The following is a 24,965-nucleotide window of genomic DNA, read 5'->3' on the forward strand; positions in this document are numbered from 1 at the left end:
GTTGTTTGAGGATGGATGCTTCAATATTTCATGTGTTTGTAGTGAGTGTTAAAGAATTGAATTTGCAATGTAGACCTATAGATGTTCATGAAGTCTCTTACTCTTGAAATTGATAATGAGTGAGAGGTCATCCAATCTGTTGCATCTCATGTGGAGATACTTGGTTCTACTAGCAACATAGTCTCGCATGGTTTCTCTTTCCTCTTGATTTAAGTTATAGATCTGTAATTGGTCTCCATCTAACTCCACTAGGCAAGAGTCTCGCTATAAAAGTGTATCTCAAGACCTCATAGTAGCTAGCCTTTTCTAGTGGGTTTAGTGACTTAAAGCGCATGCATGTTTTACCTTCAGGGCAAACAAGTAGATCTTGGTGGGATCATCAATCCTTCCCATCTAGGTCCACTAGGCGAGAGTCTCGCTAAAAAGTGTATCTCAAGACCTCATAATAGCTAGCCTTTTCTAGTGGGTTTAGTGACCTAAAGTGCATGCATGTTTTACCTTCAGGAAAACAAGCATATCTTGGTGGGATCATCAATCCTTCCCATGGCCTCACAAATTCAATCAAACTTTTCTAGTTACTAAATGGGATCTCTAGTTCCATCAAAATTGGTCATCATCATCCTTGAGATTGGATTGGCTTTCGTTTGCCTAACTCTAAGCCTCTATGTATTTTATATTTGTGGCAACCCCCCTCCCATGTCAAACTCCATCCTCAACATATCCTATGCGTATTCACATGGCAGGGGAACATAAGGAGGTGGTTACGCAAAACCCTCTATTTCAAGATACGAGAGCTCTTTCCCTATGGGGTTAGGCTATGTAGTTTCTAATGGCACTTGTCCTCCACTAACTTGGCCTTGAGTGTGCAAGCTTGTTGTAGCTAAGGACATATTCTGTGAATGTTCACGCATGGATCCCTTTTTGATGAGGTAGTCCCTAACATTGGATCCTTAGCCCTCCCCATATTCTATGTTCCTCATCCAAAGAGAGAAGAACTAGAACTTGGTTCCATGGTAAAGGCACTTCTATAATGGGCTCCTGTGTGCAGCACTCCAGTGTGCACTATGTGTGCTTATTTTGCTAGGTGTACTAGGGAACGCCTATCCCTGGTGGTACTATAAAAGAGACATGTCATGTTTGCCATATTTTTTGGCTGCTTGTCGATCATGGTCGGCTTAGGATAACTCACCTCAAGATCATCACCAAATGTTTGAAACATTGTGGCATCTAACATGGTTTGACCACTTCCTATGGGAGCTAAACCTTGAGGTGTCGTTGTCCCGTTCAAGCTCCTTCACTCGAGCTATGTGCACCCAAAGATAGGGCAGTTGAATGCCTTCTTCATAAAATTTAAGGCATTGTTAAACAAAGCCAGTTTGTGAATCCAAAGCTCAGAGGCCCGTGGTGGTAGCTTATGTTTCTAGGGGTTCCGTTATTCCTCCACTCATGTATGTGCTTCGTTAGCTCATTTCCTCCTAAAGCTCCTCGCTTGAGGTGGATTTGAAGGAGTCTAGCCTTATTAACTAGGGAGCACTCTACTGGTCATCATTTGGTGGGATCAAAAGACTTGGTGGGTTTGAGGAAGTGTGGTTTGATGTGCTACAATTGATTGTATTGTAGTTTCCAATAATCGGGTTTACATCAAAGGTCCCTAGTGTCTTTGCTGTGCAGATCTAAAAATGGTTTCAAACAAGTTTTTTTTAATTTGATTTTTTTGTTTTGTTTTAATTTTTTATGTTGCTGCTAGGCTCATGTGTCTTGATTTACGTCTCTAACTGTAGGTTCACGTCTATAGGCTCACATATGTAGGTTTATGTGTCCTAGCTCACACCATCCATGTTCATGTATATAATAAGCTCACGCCTCTAGACTCACATTTGTAGGCTCACCCCTTTTTTTATAAACTCGACTTATGTACAAAGTGAGCCTACCTATGGTAGGAAAATCTAGGAACTGGATATATGACAAAATTAGTGAGCAATTATTTGGTAATAAGTATACTTAATAAGTATACTTATTAAGTATACTTAATTCTCTAATAATTATAAAGAATAGAATTTTTCCTTGGAGTTTGTAGCTTGTACAAATTGTATGACAAGAAAATATTCCAAGAACATAGGGAGATGCGTCCGTTATGCATTTTATGGAAGTAATAATTCGTATGTGCTATATTGGGTATAGCTACCTCTAGACTCACTTCTCTAAGCTCACGTCTACAGGTTTACATCTTACAGCTCACGGCTTACATGTCCGGACTCATGGCTCACGTCTCCATGCTCACATCTTTTTGCGCAGGATTGTGGCTTATAGGCTCACGTCCCTTACATGAGAGCTGGTTTAGCCTAGTTTTTGGTGGTTTTTATGAATTTTTTAGACTTGATGGGATGTGATTAATGATCCTAATCCTAGTTTATGATTGTGATACACAATTAACTGTTTTTTTATTAGTTTAGCATGCTTCTCATCTACCAAATCCAATAATGCATGAACAAATTATTAAATGCATGGACAAAAATTAATAATCTCACTCTAATTAAATACATGGACAAATCCAATAATGCATGGACAAAAATTAGAAATCTCACTCTAATTCAACTTAATGAAGCCCAATGCTCATGTTTTTAGAATGGATTTCATTCCTAATCATAATTATGAAGCTAATCCTTGGCTTAAGGTAATGAAATCTAACCCTCTTGGGCTCCAAGTTCATGTAAATCACCAAAAAACTAAGTTTTTCCCTACCAATAGATGAAAATAGAATGCCCTAATGCAAAACATGTCAAAGATAACTTATTATACATTAATAATATATTCATAGTTTTTTTACTTAATATCATGATATAAATATAAATAGATTAGAGAATGTAATTTCTATATGAACTTAAAAGTATGGAAATTAATTAATAAGTTTCTAATAGTGTGACTTTGATATATTTATTTCCAAAATCAATCAAAACTAGTAAATTTGGGCAATTACTAAAACATCTAACGTTTTTCATCTAGAATAGCGCAACACTCTTTAGAAACCCCTTTTAAATAGACATTGGGCAAATATTAGTCCCTACATTTTCCTAAATACTCATAGGAGACCACGAACCACCCACAAGGAAATCAGGGGCATGTTCATGGGATGCATGTATGGCTAAACCCATAGCTCCTCAAAGGGACCAAATTCTCACTCTATGTCAACAACTCCATGATCTGCATACAAAGGGAAGTTGTAGCCACACGAGTAGGCTAGTACGTGAGTAGTTTGGGTAGGAAACACTAAAATCATTGGCAATCATCATGGGAAACTAAGCTCGAGAAACAATTTTTTGTTTTACATTCTACAAATGTTTTTCCCATTTTTCATTTTGTAATGATAGTTATATAGGGCATGCCCTCACATCTCTAATCACATACCAAATTGTCTACAGATTGTACTAATTTGCCGTTGCGGCCTTTAGGTTAATGAGTCTATATCTTAGCCCATCGAGGGACAAGAAGTTACCACATGTGTCCACTCATGTGAAGACTACATTCATAGAGGCTAGTATGTCTTAGGCCATCAAGAGGGGACAACAAGTTGGTACATGTGAATTTATTTTAGAGAGGGAATTTTAAATGTTAAATCAGCACTCTCTAGCACCAATTTTTTTGAAGGAAAGAAAAAGAAAAAAAAGAGGAGTGTAAAAATCCCTATGATTGGCATAATACACATGTAAGTTTGCAAGAGGGGACTGACTCATTATTCAAATGATGGAAGCCATCACCTTCGTGTGGAGTCAGTCTTCCTTCGAAGCAAATGCAAGCCCTCCTCTCTTTGCACGCAAGCAAAACCTGTAGCTTAATCGTGAAGCGTGCAATCAAAACCTTAATTAATTTTCTGCTGCACCATCTCGTAAACTGATACTATAAATAAACCACCTCCTGTGCATCAGTTTCAAGAACAGCCCATTTCTTTTCACTTCTATTCAGCAACAATTCAAAATATGCTTTTCTATCTCCTGTTTATAGCTGCGGCTTGTTTATTAAGCTCCCATGCGGAAGCCATCAATCCAAAACCTCAACATGTTTACATCGTTTTGCTCAAGGACCCGCCAGTAGTTCACTTATTCGATGAAAAGTTGCAAGGAGATGGAATCTACATGCCAGGGTTAATCCAGCTTCCCAGCATCATTAATACAAGATCTTGTTCTAATGAAGCACATCTAGCTACGTGTTGTTTTTGAGCTCCCCACAATAATAATTGATATCATTTCAGCTAATTATCGCTTTAAAAACAATAAGCTCCACTTAAATCTTGTGCAGCTAGCATTATGAAAAGCAATCCTGTTGTGCTTAATCCTCTATGTTGCCTAAGTACAGGATTTTAAAGTTGATCTTTTGTTAACTATGCAGCCAATTATCTCCAGATGATTATGCTTCATATTTAATCAGCACTCATGACTCTCTCCTTCAAAGCACTTTCACAAGTGGAACTTACCAGAAGCTTTACAGCTATAAGCACCTCGTCAATGGCTTTTCTGCTCTCTTATCCGAGAAACAGGTGAAGCCCATATAATAATAACCAATCAAATTAACATAATCATGCTTCATAACCAATTTCATTGTTATAGCCATGCTTCATAACCAGCTTAATCATGACGATTATTGAGTTCAATTTCATCATCATGATCCTTAACCAAACTTTTTATCCTGATGTATGACGAGTGGAATCACTCGAAGCTACCTCAGTGCAACACTACTACATAAATATCATCATTGTCAGAGGCATCAGCATCATAATCAAAATGAATTAACCTCACTTTGATAGCAAGACATAAGTCCTAACAAAAAATATGAGCTACTTTAAAGTACAACCCATGTGCATGACATAATAAGTACAGCTTTGTGTGTATCTGAGCGTCATTCATATGCATATAGCACAGATTATTGAAGCATAAGATCCTGAATGTGGCCATGCTGCTTTACTCATCTATTTGCATGCTTGTAGCATAATAAGCACTTCTAAAGTGTTGTAAATTACTACCCACCAAGATTACATCATACCCTAATATGACCATAGACATGGCTAAGTGTAAGCATTGTCACATCAATGAGGTGATAGCTCAAGTGGTTGAGGTGTTTGTCTAGGACCAAGAGGTCCTAGGTTCGAAACCCCACATGTGGTGCTTCCTCTGCGGCATCACATCAATGAGGTGATAGCTCAAGTGGTTGAGGTGTTTGTCTAGGACCAAGAGATCCTAGGTTCGAAACCCCACATGTGGTGCTTCCTCTGCGGCATCGCCTGTGGGTGGTGAAAAATGGTAACTATGGGAGGATCTTGGGCCTAAGGCCAGCAGTCGGGAAAAAAGAGTGTAAGCATTGTCACATGGCCTGGGTACTCAGTGGTGGTAAGCTACTAATAACGTGCCAGTCATGGTGACATGACGTGGATTTAGCCAGGTTGCCTAAGAAACGCACCTTCACATAAAACTAGATTGAATCTAGGATAAGCTTGTGGTCTGGCAAGCATGGACACACACTCACGATCTGCCAAGCACAGACGCATAAGCTAATGATATGCCATGCATGGGCATATGACTAGAACGTGTTCTGTAACTTGTGGCAGGCTTCCATTTTAGCCAAATTGCAAGAGGTAGTGCTGGTGGAGAGGGACAATGGAGTGAGGAAGCAAACCACATACACTCCAGCCTATCTAGGGCTACCTGATGGGGCATGGCAGGAAGAAGGCGGTGCCATCAATGCAGGTGAGGGCATTGTGATAGGAGTGATTGACACAGGCATAGACCCCACCCACCCCAGCTTCTCCGACAACACACTCAAGCCATACCCCAATGCCACTCACTACAAAGGATCCTGTGAAGTGGCAGCTGAGTTCCCCGAAGGCTCTTGCAACAACAAGCTTGTGGGTGCACAGCACTTTGCTGCAGCTGCCATTGCCAGTGGGGTGTTCAATGCCACCATTGACTTCGCATCACCATTGGATGCAGATGGCCATGGCACGTGAGTATTGAATCGTCTTATGCATGTTTGAACTAATTACCTTACCACCTTATACTGGTATGACGCCTTTGTTGAATTACCATATACAGCCATACTGCTTCAACAGCGGCTGGAAACAATGCCATTGAAGTGATAGTGGACGGTCTGAGTTATGGGTTTGCTAGTGGCATGGCACCAAGATCCCAGTATGGAATTCCAGCTCTTTTTGTTATACCTGAAAATTTGAAGAAAATGGTTCTCATTATGATCTTTTTGATGGTCTTCTCTTGTGCAGTATTGCAGTGTATAAAGCACTGTACTTAGGATTTGGAGGATTTATATCAGATGTGGTAGCTGCCTTAGAGCAGGTTGATTTCCCTTCTTTTAATTCAGCATTGCCTTTTATAGCCCAATAATCCTTACATTGACGAGACCCATCTTTGAATCATACTCCAATCAGGCTGTGAAAGATAAGGTCGACATTTTGAGCCTGTCCATTGGTCCAGGTGGCCCGCCAGCTGGGGTTGCTACATACTTCAGCATCTTTGATATGGCAATGCTTTCGGCAAACAAAGCTGGTGTATTTGTGGCACAAGCTGCAGGGAATGCAGGCCCTTATCCCCAGTCAATCTTGTCCTTCAGCCCTTGGATATGCTCAGTTGCCGCCAGTGTTCATGACAGGACCTATCCAAACTCGATGATTCTGGGCAACAATGTGACAGTCCAAGGAATAGGGCTTGCATGTATGTAATTCCTTTGCTTTCACTATCATCATCTTATGGTTTGATTAGATAGAGCAAGTACAAGAAGAGGGTTCTTAGGACAATACTGATGCGGATGGGTGGGCATGATCAGCAAGTACCCCTGGCAAAGGCATGTATAGTCTGATACTCGCAAGCGATGCTCTGGATAATGATAGTAGCACACTTCCAAATGCCAACGAATGCCAGGATGCGAGCTTGTTCAAGAAGGCAATGGTGCAAGGCAGAGTCTTGATTTGCAGCTATAGTATAGATTTCCTCTTAGGGGGATCCACATTGAGCAATGTTGTTAGCACAATCAAAAATTTGTCTGCTGTGGGTGTGGTGATGGTTATAGCAGCCCAACTCGATAGCCAGTTCAACATTCCATTAGCTCCAATCCCAATCCCTGCTATAATTGTCCCAACCACGAATGGCACAAAGGTAATCTCAATGTTAATAGTGCTAAAGCTGTTAATGTGTGTAATTAGATGATCATTTTATGCCTTGAAGATCTTGTCTAATTGGCATGCACAATGCAGGCTGTTTTGGACTACTACACTAGTGCACCCAATTTCACTGCAACCGCACAAATTCTGGGGGGTGCGAAGGCCCAATTCAGCCATGAAGCTCCCAAAGTTGCCACATTCTCTTCAAGGGGACCTGACTCTGCAGACGATAATTTCCAAGTAGCAGAAGTTTTGAAGCCAGACATAATGGCTCCGGGCAGTATGATATGGGCAGGCTGGTCCACCATTGGGATGGACTCTTCAGCCTTTCAAGGTCAGTGTGCTTCACTATTTGCTGGTGCCCATGTTGGCTAGTATCTATTTGTAGGATAGGTCTCTCTGTGCATGCATGCACACATACATAGATTCATACATCTCATTATAAGTAGGTATGCATACATACATGATAGGTACGTATGTGCATACCCATATGGACACATGCATGAATGCTTATCATGGGTAGCTATGCATACAAACAAGCTCATAACAATGCTTGATTGCATAATATGTATTTTTGTGCACGCCTACATATTACATACACGGATACATATACATAGGCGCGCGCATGTGGTCATTTTGGAAGCAAAATGTATTTTTTTCTTGTCCACGCTTGCTACTTTGATGTGTAGCTTAGGTAATCAAGCTCAGATCACAAACATTCACAGATAGATATACATCTGTGCTAGCAAAATAAAGGCACATGCTTGCATACATAACAATGCTTGTTTGCAGCAGGGGGTATCTGTGTGCTCCGTGCATAGATGCATACAAGCATAGATACATACACACACAGAAGCAAAACATGATTTTTCTCGTCCATACCATGATATGTAGCAAAATCAAGGAAGTGTTCCATGCTAGCAATAAAAGCTCAGTAGCAATACCGTCTTGCAGCCTATGTTGGGCTTGTGTGCAGCATGTTACTTTACATAGCAAGAAGAGCATATTCTGTTTTGCTTTAGTTGATGAATGCTCACAATGATGGTGCAGGCCAAAGGTTTGCTATGATATCGGGGACCAGCATGGCGACCCCTCACATCGCAGGCATTGTCGCACTTGTGAAGAAGAAGAATCCAACGCTCAGCCCTGCAGCCCTTTCTTCAGCTTTGGCAACCACAGCCTACATTGTAGACCAGCATGGGAAGCCTTTGCTTGCCCAAAACCCTTCCAATAACATCAGTGTTGCACTTGGCCCAGCCACACCATTTGATTTTGGAGGGGGGGCCGTGAATGCAACCGCTGCCCTCGATCCAGGACTTGTCTTTGATGCCAGTAAAACATGCATTATCCAGTGTCTCCCTCTCCTATGATAAATTTCATGTCTACTAGCAATGTATCAACAAATTGCAAACAAATCAGCAACCTGATTAATTCGTGCTTTTGCCCCAGGTTTTGAAGACTACGTGAAGTTTTTGTGCACTGTACCTGGAGCTGCTGAGATGGTGAAAAACGCCACAGGTGTTGCATGTGATACTACATCATCAGCAGGCATGGCCACTGATCTGAACCTGCCATCCATCACCATAGCCAACTTGACAAGTAATCGCTTGGTTCCGAGGAAGGTCATAAACATTGCAGCAGCGTCGGAGACCTACACTGTGAAAATCGTGGAACCCGAAGGGGTGTCAGTGACCATCAATCCCATGCAATTCACCATTGCTCCTAACAAGACACAAGAGCTCTCAGTGTCCATCACCCCAACGGAGACCACTGGAAAACCTAGCTTTGGCCATTTCCTCTTGTCTGGTAGCAATGGACATACAGCCCTTGTTCCCATCTCAGTGGTCTCCATCACTAAACCTAGCCTTCACAAAATTGCACCAACGTTCATGCAATTCTCTAGAAAGCAGTGACTTCTATCTACACGTAAACCAGCCACCAAAAAGTAGAGTTATGTGGTTCAAGAGCCCAAAACCAGTATCCCGTGGTCCAAGAGCCTGCTGATAAGCAGTCTCTGCTCATTAAGCTATGTCTGTGTGTTATAATAAACATATGTATTACTAATCATAATCTTAATCAATGCAAATGATTGAAACACAATGAATATTCCTAAGACTTTTCATATATTCAAAACCTAATCTCCTAAGGAGAGGATCTAAGAAAATGGTATAACACATGATGGGGACAAAGAAAATCAACACATAATTAAGAAGCCCATTGCTAATTACTTAAGACTCAAGGATAATCTCCTTGATAATTAAGCTCTCATATTTAACTTCATTGAAATCCAATACAAAATGATCTGACTTCAATGAACTCATAGACACCAATAATGTTGTTAACGAACTTGCCATATATGTACCCAAAAATTATCCATGTGGTCCACAACTTTCGAATTTTCTTCACTCTTCTTAATGTACCCTTTTCCCTTTTACAATCACCCTTTTACACAACCTTTAAACACATGACACATTCTCCTCCTCAATGACAACTTCCACGCAAGCATATATTTAGCATCAAGTATTTGATAGAATCACCCAGGATATTGAGCTAAATATGGGACTAAATTATTTTTACATTAATTAATTACTTAAAGGGAACCTTAGGAGTTGAATTACAAACCTTAGCTTAATTAAATGTCTCCAAGGGTTAAGGGTTGGGTCCCATTGTTATTATTTTTTGGGTTTTTTTATTTTCTTCTTCTAGATGCTTCCCACTCTTGAATCTTCTACAGTAGGTTTAAAAAGAGCTTGCATCGCCTTTTTCAGTTGGGCAGAAGCCCCGCGAGAGAGAGACAGAGAGAGAGAGCGAACATTGAGTGAGGTCGATGGAGAGAGCGAAGTTGACGCAGAGAGCGAACATTAAGCGAAGTTGACGGAGAGAGAGTTGAAAAAAATCAACGTTCACGAGCGTGACGGAGAGCCCGATCGTCGAACGTTGACGGAGAGAGAGAAAAAGTTGAGGGAGCGAACGTCGTGAGCGAATGTACGGGCACTAATTAATTAATTGGAGCGTAGACCGAATATAATGACCCAAAGTGTCCCCAATGTATCATAGAGAGAGTACACACCACATGTAACAAGTTGGCCTTTGGGCTTGAAGCCATCTCCCCTTTCGAATTCAACCATGGCTCCTATCAGGTGGGCACCCTCCAAGTCTCCTACTTTAATGCCTCGAATTCTCCCCCATCAATCATCTCTTCGTCTTTGAAGAAAACCAAGCCTTGGAAGTTGCGCAGCATAGACGCAAGGCATGGCATGATCAACAATTACATCACCCTTGCTTTTCGCAAGGTTGGTAACTTAAACATGCCAAGACGCTAGTAGCTGCAATCCTATCTATCCATATATACAAGGTTTGTGGCTATGGTTGGCTTCAATACATCAATGGCCCATGGCCTATACATAATGTGAATATAACTGAGGCTCGAGGTGGGGATTTTGGTTGTATGGAAAAGAGTTAACAACCTCCTTACCTAGATTTGCTTCTATCCTTGGAAGCTGTGAAAGATGGGTGTGTCAATGTGAGGATCTTCACTTCATCTTCCAGATGATGATCGCATCTAGTGGAAGTGTTGCACCATCTTAATTAATCGTTGGAGAGGTTTACCAATGTTGCAAGTGAACACAAAATTGTAGCCTGAGAGGATGCATTCAAAAGAAAACATCTTTTGAATTCAGGATGAATTTAGAAGAAAATATCTCCTCAAAAGCTTGCATTTAGAATGCCTCCAAAAATTGAATCCTTGCAAAAAACCCATATATTTAGCATAGTGTAGGCCCGATATTAAGGTCAAATGCAAGGCCAAGCACATGAGACTCATCATATTTATCCCACTACATGACTCCCTTCTCATCCATGAAATCTTTTAAGAAAATTCTGATTGTATCGAGAAATTTTATCAAAGCCTGGATGTGGCCCCATGTAGGGAACTAGCGTATTTTGCATCCACTGCTTAAAAGGATGATTAAGGTATAACCGCATAAGCGGAACCTCTACTTTGTTCATTCCATGTATCTATTCCACATGGGACCTCTCCTTCTTTGTGCAGCTTGTTACTCTCTTTCGGCCGTAGTGTTTCCTCAAAAGCATGGTCATGAAGATCTAGGAACTCTGTCTCCTTGGGCTAATCCTCTTGCTCTATCATTGTGTTCCTTGGAAAGCTTCGATTTCTTTGGGCTTATCTTCAATTGTGCCCCCTAAGGGTGGCTCCTTGTCATCTCCTTCTAACATCCTCAACCTCTTTGTTTGCCCCTTCACCTGATCATCCAAGGCTTGAACCACCCAATGGTCCATACTTATCCATGTAGTCCCATCTTTCAAGTTTAATAATGAATTCAAATGCTTCATCCCTCTCCATCCTGTCAAAAGTGGGTTAAGAAACTTGTAAAGTGGTGAAAAACAATGCATTGGCTCCCTTTTGCAAGACTATTTGGGCCATTGTCAACTAATCCCTCTTCATGGATCCATGTCTTATGGCATGGTCCATCATGGCATTATTCATAGCGAACGATCGGCTCTGCAAATTAATTTTAGCATTCAAGAGTATTTGCTCTACATGTGCCTTTGCACAAGGATTCTTCAAGATGGCACACCACGCATGATAGTTTGATACCATTAGATGAATGCTTTAACTTTATATCTCTACATGGTTTTCTAGGCAAATGTCCCCTTTAAATATCATCATGTTAACAAAGTGCATATAATATGCCAGCACTTTCCTACAAAGCTTTGTAAACATCAACAAATTAAATGGTTGGTCATGGGAATATCCCTAATAAATTAACATTAGGGGCACATCTTGTAGGGCCAAATGGAGGTATTGTGTAAGAATGCAGTGCTACAACACCAAGTTTGGCAACCTCCAAGATCAGTTGATCCTTCTCTACCTCCACCCCTGCTGACCGTTCAGCGTCTGAGTTTGTCGACTCTCTTTGGCCAAGTCCTGCTACATGCTTCTAATGAGTGCATCTCTCTTAGTGAGCTCAACTGCATACTTGAAGGCATTGGTATTCCATCTCCTTTTGCTAGCCTTGACGCAGCTGGGACCTCAACCTAGTGCTCTTGGAAATTTTACAAGGCCATGTCCCTCTCTACCTGGGGTGCCCCAATCACCTTATCTTTTTTTATCAAAGTGGCCTAGCTTGCCAACATCACCCTATCCAAATTGACAATAGAATTTAATCAATCCTCAGAGTGCATTCTCTCCATGTCTCTAATAGTGCCATGAGAGCATCTTTGGACTTCATAGTTTCTACCACTAAATTTGCCAAACAACTTGGGGGACAATGGTCCCAAAGATTGTGGCATAGTTTGCACCCTTGCGGACTCACTCGGTCCTTGTGTTGCAGTTTCTTGCTACTCTTGCACTGTATTTTTTTGCTTAGCCTTTAGTTTCATCACCCTTGCCTTTGTCTTGTTGTTGTGGTCTTGAGGATGGGGTCCTCTCCATGTCAAAATCTGACTCTAATGTACTGAGTTTGATGTCAGAACTCTGATGTCCTGACTCTAATGTCATAACTAAGTCAACACCTTAGAGGACGAGCTTCTTTCTCCAACCCTTTGACATAGGAGTCTTTTCAGTCATCTCTAGTTGATATCAGGGGGACCAACTATCATAGCTAAGTCAACACCTTGGAGGATGAGCTTCTTTCTTTAATCCTTTGACGACCTAACAGTCTTCTCTACTATCTCTTCCCCTTATCCTTCTACTCAAGCCTTCTCTGCTAGTGGGGTGACTGCTTCCTCTTATGTTATCTCTTGTACTGTTTGTAGAGGTATGCCCCTCAAAGGGTCTTTCCATTAGGGTGGGCAATTGATGTAGTGCATCTAGGCCCAAATAGATTATTCTTGTGAGAGAAGTAAACCTTCCCCTAGGTATTGCCCCTCCTAAAGTTCTCTGTACACTAACTCAATAAAAATTTATACAACCACTTCTAAATTCCACTCCTTGTAATCCCGATACAATTTTAAAAGAATACCAATGTCTACCTTTGTAAAGTGGTTAGGTTTATAAAATGAAAAGTAAGTACAAATGGTTCTTGGGGCGGTGATTAGATAAGGTGGTTTAGCGTCGGTCTAGTGGGGCTCTTTTAGCTTTGTGGGGCTGAACAATGCAACTCTTCCCATTTCTGTGGAATTATGCTCTATCCATGTATGGCTGACCCAATGTCTACCTCTATAAAGTGGTTAGGTTTGTAAAATGAAAAGTAAGTACAAATGGCTCTTGGGGGGGTGACTAGATAAGGTGGTTTAACTTCAGTCTAGTGGGGCTTTGCTAGCTTTGTGGGGTCGAACAATGCAACTCTTCCCATTTCTGTGGAATTATGCTCTATCCATGTATGGCTGACCTTAGGAAAAGTTAATGCATTTTGTACGGACTCTATTGTTAATATCAATATCACCTTGTGCCCACCTAGAGCTTAGACTAGGTCCACATGGAAATCATGTATGGTTCACTCATATAGGTTGCCACCACGTTACCTGGATTCCATGGCGGCAATCTCAAAAACTTAAGCAGTCCTACTTTCTATAGGAGCCTACTGGCATTTGCATCCTCAAGCATTAGCCTCTAGCATTTGGAGGGGAGGGGGATGGAACTATTGTGTAATAAGCTTTGTTTGTATGGCCATCCTTGACATGGAACTTCAACATGTAGCCATTCACCCTTTTTAGCTCCTCTACTCTGAAATATCCTACCTTGTCTGTGCAGTGATTTGGTAAGGGATATATAGGAGAATCCCTTCTTGTGTGGTTGTTTATCTTCTGGTAAACATGCGTGTCCTAATGGCTACACCCTTGGTGATTGTCATCTTATCCTTCTTTGTAGGCTAATGTAACAACAACTTGAAAGCAAGAGGCCTACCTTGGCGTGCTATTAAAACCCTAAAGTTCTCTCTAGTTAATCACTATACATAAACATGCATGAACCAGGCATATACTCAACCACCCAACCACCCCCAAGCCCAAGGGTGCACACATAAATACAATGAAGTACCACATACCTTACCTTGGTGTCCAATGGTAAGAGAGTAGACATAATGCTCTACACAAGAGAACATCCCTTGAGAGTGCCCCATGCCCCTATTATATATGAGAGCTCTCAAGTGACTCTTGACTCTCCATTTCCAAAGTAACTCTTGACCTTCCATTTCCATAGTGACTCTTGGCCTTCCATTTTCAAAGTGACTCTTGTCCTTCCGTTTCCAGAGTGACTCTTGGACTTCCATTGCCAGAGTGACTCTTGACCTTCCATTTCCAGAGTGACTCTTGGCCTTCCATTTCCATGTGTGACCCTTGGTTGCTTGACCCTAACCTCAACCCAAGGTTAGGTCTAACGCTTTCCCCACTACAGCATGTTCCCATGCTCCCATGCTCACATGCCTGGGGTGGGTTAGTCTCCTAGTATATGCACATATAATGTACACATAACACCTGCTAACAAGATTTGCAAAAGGGCTTCTAGCCCTGGCCTCCCTTGGCCTAACAAGATTTGCAAAAGGGCTTCTAGCCCTGGCTTGCAGTCTTGTGAACTCATTTGGGTAGAATATCCTATGGAGCTTACCTCTCAACCAATCCTACAAGAATCAATCACTACAACCTACAATCCCCACTATCCCCTAGGTGCACTCTCAGGTGCACTCTCAACCACTACAGTGGGAGCTATGCCATAAAGCATTTCACAAAGAGACACAACAGCAAAAGACCTTGTGAACAGGTATGTGTATGTTGTGCTTAGGTTCTATGGCAGTCCCATTATTTATGCTCAAGTTTGTGGCAATAAAGGTCATTTACCACAAACAGTTCCTAATTAATTATTTTTCAAGCTTTAGTCATCAGTGATATGGATGCAAAGTTGAGGATCTAGATTGGGACAATCTAGATCTTGGGTGGTTGATGATCCAAAAATTCCATAGAGCAAAAACCATAGTTTTTTATAGATTTTTTTATTTTTTATGGGTCTTTCTTAATGTTTTTTTTAAGGTTTTTTGACGTGATTGGATTGCTTAGCAATACTCTAATGTCATGATTATAAACTTAATTTAATAAAAAAATAACTACTAAGATTAATACCTTGATTAAGTTAATCTTAGTAAAAATTTGTAAAAAAAACTACTGTACACTATTGTCCTAATTGTTTTAAGGCTAATGCTCATAATTATGATGAAATCAATGAAGTGGAGAGATAGCTTACCTCAATCACACTCGAGAGAGCTTGTTCTTCATTCCACCACTCCCAAAGACAAAGAATTGAACAAATTGAGAAAAATAAAACACAAGAAAGGTTAAGGTTAGAAGTACAAACCTAATCTAATCACCTAAATCTTCTCCTAGTCACACTAATAACACATGCAATCACACAATGTTAGAAGTTAAGGTTAAAAGTAAAAACCTAATCTAATCACCCAAGCTTCTCCTAGTCACACAATGTAACTCTAATCTTGCACTAGAACACATTTCCTCAAAAATCAACCAAGGATTTACATCTACTAAGGGCAAGATATTTAGAAAAATAGAAGATTTTTTAGTAGAAAATATCTCTTCTTCTTTACCTCATCCAAGACTAGTTTGATCCTTGGCAGAGTAGGTGCCATTTGTTCATGTCAAGGACCTTCTTGCTCTCTAGCAAGGAAACATAGTCCTAGTCTCATTAGACCACTTGCCCTAGATCATGGAATTCCTTTTGGAGGGAATAAAAAAGACAAAAGCTATGTCAATCCCTCTTGTTTGAGCCCTTCCTCTATTTTCTAATCAACTAAGCAATTCTTCCAAAGGCAATGGTTAAGCTAGAAAGCTTGAACCACCCTCTTGTAGAATCATGGTCAATCACTCTCTCACCTAAGCTAGAAAGCATGGTTAAGCTAGAAAGCTTAAACCACCATCTTCTAGAATCATGGTCAATCATTCTCTCACCTAAGCAAGCAAGCATACACACTCCCTATACATTACACCATACACACCATCAACACACACAACATGCACACTACAATTAAGTAAGCAAGAAAGCAAGAGCTCAAGAGAAGAAGAAAGCTTTGCACTTGAGAAATGATAGTATTCCCTCATTCACATTGTCAATAGTTGGATATAAAGAGGGCTTTGCCCAACCACCCAACTTAAGCGGATGCACAATTCCTATCTCTACGCATATATACAAGCTTTGTGGCTATTGGCTTCAATACATTAATGGCACATGGCCTATACATAATGTGAATATATATAACTCAGTCTAGAGGTAGGGATTTTGGGTGTACAAAAAGAGTTAACATGTACCTTTATGCATGCCACCTTTCCCTCTCTCTCTTTGACCTTGTCCACCTTTTACCTTTATGCCACCATCTTTCCCCCTCGTCGACCTTGTCCAACCTTCTACCTTCTACCTTTATGCATGCCACCTCTCTCTCTCTCTCTCTCTCTCTCTCTCTCTCTCTCTCTCTCTCTCTCTCTCTCTCTCTCTCTCTCTCTCTCTCTCTCTCTCTCTCTAACCTTATCCACCTTCTACTTTTATGCATGCCACCTTTTCCTCTCTCTCTTTGGCCACCTTTTCCTCTCTCACTTTGGTAACCCCTTCTTCTCTCTTTGACATATGCCATATGATATCTTTTCTTGTCTCTCTTTGACAACCCCTTCTTCTCTCTCTTTGACATATGCTATATGATACCTATTCTCTCTCTCCCTTTGACAAATATGCTCCCCTACTCTATCTCCTCTCTCGATAAAAATATTTCCTACTCTCTCTATTAAACACAAATGATCCCATCCTCTCTCTTTCACAAAAGTGCTCCCCTCATCTCTCTCTCTCTTTGCCCACTTTTCCATCCATTATTGTCTCCCCTTGACACATCTACCCTCTCTCCTCCACCACACAAAGTGTACATCTACACTCTCTCTTTGACACACTTACTTTCTCTCCTGGGAGATGGCTCCAAAAGCGATGACTCTCCTCTCTCTAGTTGGCAAAGAAACCTTCACAATTAGCCTCCATGTCCCCCTCACCCCCTTGATTTTTTCTTCCACTTCACCACATGGTGGTGCTTCTACATCCCTTAACATCTTGACATTGCCTACAACGTGTTCTTCAACACATGACCATCACATCACCCTCTTGGAATTTTTATCACCATCACCCACACCACCACCATCAGCCCACTAGCCTATCCCACACCCGCCTCAATTATACCATCATCTCCCTCACCATTAGCTGAAGATTAGGCTTTCTATCCATACCCCTTCCTCGTCTCAGTTTGGCACCTCCCACAATGGCCACCATTCGCTCGCCATTAACCTATCCAAAACCCCCCACTTTTATCGTGCACCCTACCATCACCCTCATCTTCACCATTTTTAGCATTGCCAAATATGGAAAGGAATACATAGTACTAGAGATAATAAAAAATAGGAGCAAGTACATTTATTCCGCTAACTAAGTGACACCCTTCATAGTCCCAAGGTTTCTCATTTATACAAGTGACACCCTTTGTAGTCCCAAGGTTTCTCATTTATACAAGTGGTACAACCACCATAAATAGGTGCATTGTTTGGGTAGGTGCACCATTTGGGCCATGAAGTGCCCACCCTTAAACCTGGAGCGGGATTTATGTGCTACCACTGATTGTTTGCCAATATTAGGGACACTCCATCCATTTGTTTAATAGTGTGCAAGGAGGCATCCCTTCAAAGGTAAGAGATAAACCTGGTAAATGCCATGGAGTACACATAGCCCGACTAAGAGTTTGGTTATAGGTGTCAGACTACCCAACCTCTATCCAACTAACAAGTGCATCCATCCAATACTGCTGTGCTGACAAGTGCTAGTCATCAAGTGGCACTCTAAGCTGGTGATTCATTGATAGAAGTACCTACCTATAACCAACCTCTTAGTCAGTTATGTGTGCTCCATACCAGTAGGTCTAAGCTGGTGATTCATTGATGGAAGTACCTACCTACAACCAACCTCTTAGTTGGATATGTGTGCTCCATGGCATTTACTAGTAGGTCTATCTCTTACCTAAGAGGGTTGCCACTTACACACCATGGGTGGCATGTCCTTGATATTGGTAATCAATGGCAAGTTGTTGCACACAATAGCGCATCCCTAATATTGGCAAACAATCAATGGTAGACTACACACAAATCACAACACTTCATGGCCCGAATGGTGCACCTCCCACAGTGTTGGATCACTTGTATAAAAGGGAAATATCGGGACTATAAGAATATAGCATAGTGGAAAGACAAATAGTAAAACAAAGTGCAATAGATAGAGAATGGAGAGAATTTAAAATTTTGAGATAGTTACAATGTGATGGTACTGAGATAGATACAATGTGATGGTGCTATCCAACCCGTGCGCTCTCAAGTAGAGCTTAGATGGACAAACCTTGGATGGAGACTATACTAAGTTTAGAGGGTGTGGATACTCACAAGCATAGGATACCTTAGCTTGTGGATAACTATGTCCGTATATAGCGCTACAAGTGGTGTGGAAGGCATGTATACACAATACGGGTGATTATGCAGACATAGCATACATAGCCTATCAACCACCACCTTAATGACCCCATTAGTGTCTAAGCTTAAGAGGCGGGCATTGAGTGTATACTAACACCCCTCCTCCCCTCAATGTCTTCCCAAAGATAGATTACGTTCTTGGCCCAATGCCAAGTCAATGAAGATGCCAAGTCAGGTGGTCCTTTCCAAGAGCCTTGGTGAAGATGTCAGCAGAATTCTAGTCCGCAGAATAGTACTCCATCTCTACTATCTCATCTCACAATCAGCTCTCGCACATAACGATAACTCCCATGTCCACTAAAATCCTCCTCAGTCGTACTACTTCTTCACAAGTAGCAAAACAAGCTACCTTGCAAGGCTGTAGCTCCACTAATCTAAACTCCCATGTCCACTAAAATCCTCCTCAGCCATACTTCTTCACAAGCAGCAAAACAAGCTACCTTGCAAGGCTGTAGCTCCACTAATCTAAACTCCCAAGTCCACTAAAATCCTCCTCAGCCATATTTCTTCACAAGCAACAAAACAAGTTGCCTTCTATAGAAGATAGTGCCACTATAGGCTGCTTCTTATTGCTGGTCCAAGAGAAAGCACCAAAACTAAGCAAAAAATAATATCTAGAAAAATTGATTTCCTAGAATCACAATCTCTTGCCCAATATGGATCACAATAACCCACAAGCGTGTCACCTACACTATAAGTGATGCCGTACTCAAGAGTACCTCTAATGTACCTACGTAATCATAATGGTTCTCTCGTGGCTTGTTAGAAAACCTCTATAGGCATTGACATAGGTTTGTTGCAGTTGATTATCCCAAATGCTATGAGAATCTCCCAAGGATACTTCTGCTATGATATAAAGATCTTGCCTTACTCCTGCCATACTTCAATTTCCAAATAGAAATGCATAAGACCCAAGTCTGTCATCTCAAAGCCACAGCTTAACATATCCATTGTCTGTTGGATCATTTCTTCATTGCCACACCTGTGATGTTTAAGTCATCTACATACAGGACAACCAAAGCAATTTTGTCATGCCTTTCTAGAATATACAAGCTAGCACTTCTAGTAAACCAAATATTTTTGAGAAATTTGGTTTATCATGTGATACCATACCCTTGGGGCCTATTTCTAATGCCTTCTTCAACTTGCAAACTTTGTTTTCTGATTCGGGAATCTCAAAACCTAGTGGCTAAGCTACATATACCTCCTCCTCCTTGAGATGTCCATCCAGAAATGATAATTTGACATCCATGTGAAAAACTAGGCACTGTTTATAAGTAACCAAAGTAAGTATGGCCCTATTATCATGCAAGTTGTATGAGCAAAGGTTTTAACAAAGTCAAAATCCTCCACCTTTGTGAGTATCCCTGTGCAACTAACCTAGCTTTGTATTTTTTAAGTGAGCCATTATTAACCGTATACTTAGCTTTCTAAACCCATTTGGTATCAAACACCTTTCTATTTGGTGTGGTCGTCGGCGGGCTGCCAGGTGTTATTCCTTATGATGCTATCATACTCAGACTGCATCACGGCATTCCACTTTAAATGTGCTAAGGCTTTGTCTAAGGTGGATGGCTCCTTCACTATTCCTATTGTCTTAGCCATTAAGACCATGTTGATAATGACATCAGATGCTCTTCTCTGCTCCTCTATTCTCCTTAATCTACACAATCCATCTACAGGATTCTAGCATCTCAGGTAATAGGTTGCACTTATCAAAGAGTTGTTGTGCCCACTTTGGAAGTGGCTTTCTGTGTAGTGGAGCAATAGGCTGGTGTGGTGTGTAAGAGTCTTCATCCTCTGAAAATTCCTCCTTCTTAAGAGGAAATCTAGCTAGTGGGTTAGGCTCATGGTGGATTATTTCTCTGGCTAATAATAGAGTGAATGGACATATCTCTTCCACTGAGTGTGGTTGCTCCATAAACACCATATCTCAACTAGTGATTATCTTCTTCACCTCTGGATCGTAGAGCCGATAAGCCTTTGACTCTTGACTATATCTAAGAAAGATACACTTCTTGCTTTTGGGATCAAGCTTCTTCCTAGATGATCTAGTATAATATTCAGAGCTCAATGTTTTAAAATAAGACATTGAAGGTTTCTTACTGCTTGTAGTGTGATACCCTCGAGTGCTTATGTGTAGCTCCAATTAAAGATGTAACCTGATGTGCTCATTGCTTGAGCCTAGAAAGTAACCTTTCCCTTTATTATACATCAAGCCATCTCCATGACAGTTCGATTATGACGTTCTAAAACACCATTTTACTAAGGTATGTAAGTAGTGTGGTGAGTTGGTGCTCGATGCCATTCTCCTTATGACGTTCTACAACACCATTTTATTGAGGTGTGTAAGCAGTGTGATGAATTGGTGCTCAATGCCATTCTCCTTATAGTAGCTATGAAATTTTGTTAAAAGGAATTATCCTCCTTGTGATGTGTGTGGAACTTTTTCACCTTCTTTCTTATCTCATTCTCCACAAGCTAATGCCACTATTTAAACTTGCCAAAAGCTTCAACCTTATTCTGATAAAAATAAACCCATATCTTCCTACTACAATTGTCAATGAATAGCATAAAATGAGAAGATCTCCCAATGCAATAGTAGACATCTTACAACAGAGATCAACATGTACCATCTCTAGACGAGTCTTTTCCCTATTGTTGCTCTCCTACTCTTGGATTACCTTACACTATTGCTTGCCCATCATGCAAGCCTCACATGTTTCTATAATTCTAAAAATGCAAGTAAATTAACTACCATTTCCTTTTTTTGTATCTCCTATAAAACTACATATCTAATGTGACCAAATCGTGCCAAAGCCTACTCGTGCTCTTATCTGGTCATTTTCTGTAAAAATTTCGACAGTACAGTTTTCTGCAAAACAGGCATACGTGTTCTATTGTGGACCGTGCTACATAGCACAAGTTGTCTTCTGTTCAATCTTTACTTCATTATAGGTAGCTTTTGCATCAGTTTTAGTCAGTGGCCATGGCTGATAACAGCAATGATGTATTTTGCATGTTGTCTGCTGAAGACAAACTGGATGGAGACAGCAACTACCCACTTTGGGCATATATGATGCAGCATGTTTTGGTTGCAAAAGGAGTGTGGAACATTGTGTAGGGTACAGATGTACGTCCAGGTTCTGTGGATGTAGGATCTGTTGACGATGTTGCAGGTTCTAGCAGCTCTACTGTTGCTGCTGTTTTACCCACTGCTGAACAAGCTCGTTGGGATGGTAAAGATGCGCAGGCTCATGCCTTGATTGCACTTTCTATCAAACGTAACATCACCCCACATATTCGTTCAGCTAAAATAGCAAAACAGACTTGGGATATTCCAGCTGGTTTGTATGCAGGTCGTAACGAGGCAAAAATCGCTTACCTGCGTAAAGAGCTAGAATTGAAGATTATGCAAGAAGATGATGACATGAATGTTTTTCTTGCTGAGATTAAAGATCTCAAAGAACAGTTGATTTCTGCAGGTGAGATTATTCTTGATCATTCTCTTGTGCAGAGACTGTTCTTGATGCTTTACCTAAGACATATCAGACTTTTGCTTCCACGTGGAGACTTCTTAATGAGGACAGACCTGATGCTGTCAAGTATGATACTTTAGTCAACAAACTCTTGCAAGAAGTACAGTCCAGGCAAAACAAGGCCAGGGAGCGTGCAGTTGATCAAGCATTTATTGCTGCCCAGCAGAGCAGAGAAGAAGTGGTAAGGCAGCCCCTTCCACTGTTTCTTCTCCTATTAGTAGGTCTGCAACTTCTTCTCCTTCCACAGGTAGCAACAATAAGTTTGAGAAGGCTCTTGATAAAGGCAAGAAAAAGACCAGGTGCAACTTTTGTAAGGCAAATGATCATGTCATTAAGAATTGCCCTAAGCTAAAGGCTAAAGAGGCAAAGAAGAAAGAGTCAAATGCCGCCACAATAGCGGATGCTTCTACAAATGCAGATTCTGCAAATGTTGTGCAGGATACAGAATGGGCGTTTAGCGTGTATTGCCAATATGACCCATGTGTACATGATGCATGTTTGGCAGTTTCTGTTGACTCTCATGTTTGGTATTTTGACAGTGGTGCTACAAAGCACATTACCTCGCATCGTGATATGTTCATTTCTCTTGAGGCTGTCCCTAATGGGAATACTGTCACATGTGCCAATAATGCTTCTTACCCAGTGAAGGGCATTGGTAAAATTATGCTTACTACTGCAAATGGCAGCGCTTTCACACTTTCAGATGCTTTGTATGTGCCAGGGATAAAGAAGAATTTATTGTCTGTCTCTGCGCTTGCTAGACTTGGACTTGTAGTCAAATTTATGGATGACAGATGTACTGTTCATGATTTGACTTCTGGTGATACGATTATTGTATCTGGCACCTTGTTTCGTGGGCTGTACAGGCTCAATTCTTATGACAAGTGTGTGGAAGATTCAACAAATGCAGTTTCTGATGAAAAGACAGTTTCAGATGCAAAACTATGGCATGCTCGTTTTGGTCATCTAAACTTTGCTAGTTTGCTGCGTTTGCAGAAATTTGATATGGTTGCTTCATTACCCCCTCTTGAGGCACCATTGAAACATGTTTGTGAAGGCTGTATTTTGGGCAAAATGCAGCGTTTTGCGTTTCCAAAGGATGGTTTTGCGCAGGCCACTCGCAAATTACAGCTTGTACATAGTGATGTATGTGGGTCTATGCAAACTCTGTCATTTGGTAAACACTTGTACTTCGTGACTTTCATTGATGATTACTCAAGGCATACATGGGTATATCCACTGAAGGCAAAGTCCGAAGTGTTTTTGCGCGTCAAACAATTTATGCTTATGGTTGAAAATGTATCCAATTGTACTGTGGGCACCCTCCGTTCTGATCGAGGGGGGGAGTACATGTCTAAAGAGTTTGATGCATTTCTGGCTAGTCGTGGGATAAAACACCAATGTACAGTGCCGTATACCCCTCAGCAAAATGGTGTTGCTGAGAGGAAGAACATGTCACTTATGGAGATGGCACAATGTATGGTCAAGAGCCAAGCTTTGCCACATGCGTTCTGGCTTGAAGCTGTCATGTGTGCTGCATATGTACTCAACAGGTGTCCCACTAAGGCCTTGCAGTCTATTACTCCATACGAAGCTATCATGTGTGCTGCATATGTACTCAACAGGTGTCCCACTAAGGCCTTGCAGTCTATTACTCCATACGAAGCTTGGCATGGCAGGAAGCCTTCTATTGGTCACTTGCGTGTCTTTGGTTGCTTGGCCTATGCTTTAGTGCCTGTGCAACAACGTAGAAAATTGGATGATAAGGCTGTCAAATGCATTTTTGTTGGTTACCGTGCTGAAAGCAAGGGTTACAGATTGTATCATCCGTAGTCAAAGCGTATCTTGATTAGTCGAGATGTTGTTTTTGTGGAAGATGCTGTGCAGCCCTTGTTATCATGTACCAAAGAGACAGGTGTGAGCTCACGGGATGTATTTGATACGTTGTTGCCTCTCTTTACAGGTGAGAATTCAAATGTAAGTCCTAATGAGGCAAATATTCATCCTATGCAGATTTCAAACGACATCATAGATCAGCCTATTTCTGATGCAGATTTACAGGATGTAATTCATGAGGATAGGACTGAATATGAGCAGGCTAGAGGTATGCCTAAATGGCTGGTGCATTATCAAAATACTCATGTCATGGAAGTGGAGACACGCATGAGTGGGGAGATTGCATCCAATCTTATCTTGATGTACAAAAAGGTTCCGTGACAATGGTATCAGAGCTTTGGATTAATTCAATCTTCTTGAAACCGATCAAAGACTTGTGGATAAAGAGGTGAAAGAGACAAAGGTAGAGGCTTCTATTTTTCTTTTTCTTTTTGGAATTAAAAGAAAAGTTTAAATTGATTCTTCTTTCTCTCCACTCTCTCCAATTCTAGCAATGGCGGCAATTCAGGGGCAACAATTTTTTTTTCCCCTTCTCTCTCTTCCTCGGCGGCAGCAATGGAGATGGCAGATTTTCTTTTCTTTTTTTAATCTTCTCCTTTGTGCATTGCGCGAGTATTTAGCATGAGAGGCTTTCTTTTAATAAGCTTTGTAATAAAGCTTATGCTTAAAGCTTTTTTTTAAAAAAAACTAAAACAAAAAAGAGACAAGCATTGGCCGTCCATGTGGGTCCTTCTCTCAGCTGGACAAGATTATAATTTTTTTTAATAAGCCTAAAGCTTTAAGCGTTGAAAGTTTTAAAGCTTGTTTCCATAAGCTTTTAAAATTTTATTACTTTAAGCTTTAAAAGCTTATGTCTCCCATAA

The 24,965-nt window shown here is 41.0% G+C and overlaps 1 protein-coding gene across 1 annotated transcript; it reads left to right on the plus strand.

Moving 5' to 3' along the window:
* Positions 1–3,932: 3,932 nt before the first annotated feature.
* On the plus strand, positions 3,933–9,264 carry LOC147613256 (subtilisin-like protease SBT2.3). The gene is made up of 10 exons (XM_086782532.1): positions 3,933–4,138; positions 4,384–4,531; positions 5,597–5,991; positions 6,081–6,176; positions 6,266–6,338; positions 6,431–6,713; positions 6,826–7,154; positions 7,253–7,493; positions 8,210–8,491; positions 8,609–9,264. The coding sequence occupies exons 1-10, from the start codon at positions 3,975–3,977 to the stop codon at positions 9,070–9,072; spliced, it is 2,475 nt and encodes an 824-aa protein (XP_086638658.1). The 5' UTR covers positions 3,933–3,974; the 3' UTR covers positions 9,073–9,264.
* Positions 9,265–24,965: the final 15,701 nt, after the last annotated feature.

Source organism: Cibotium barometz, chromosome 44 (genome assembly GCF_041138505.1).
Source record: "Cibotium barometz isolate CiBa-2024 chromosome 44, ASM4113850v1, whole genome shotgun sequence".
NCBI classification, from domain to species: Eukaryota; Viridiplantae; Streptophyta; class Polypodiopsida; order Cyatheales; family Cibotiaceae; genus Cibotium; species Cibotium barometz.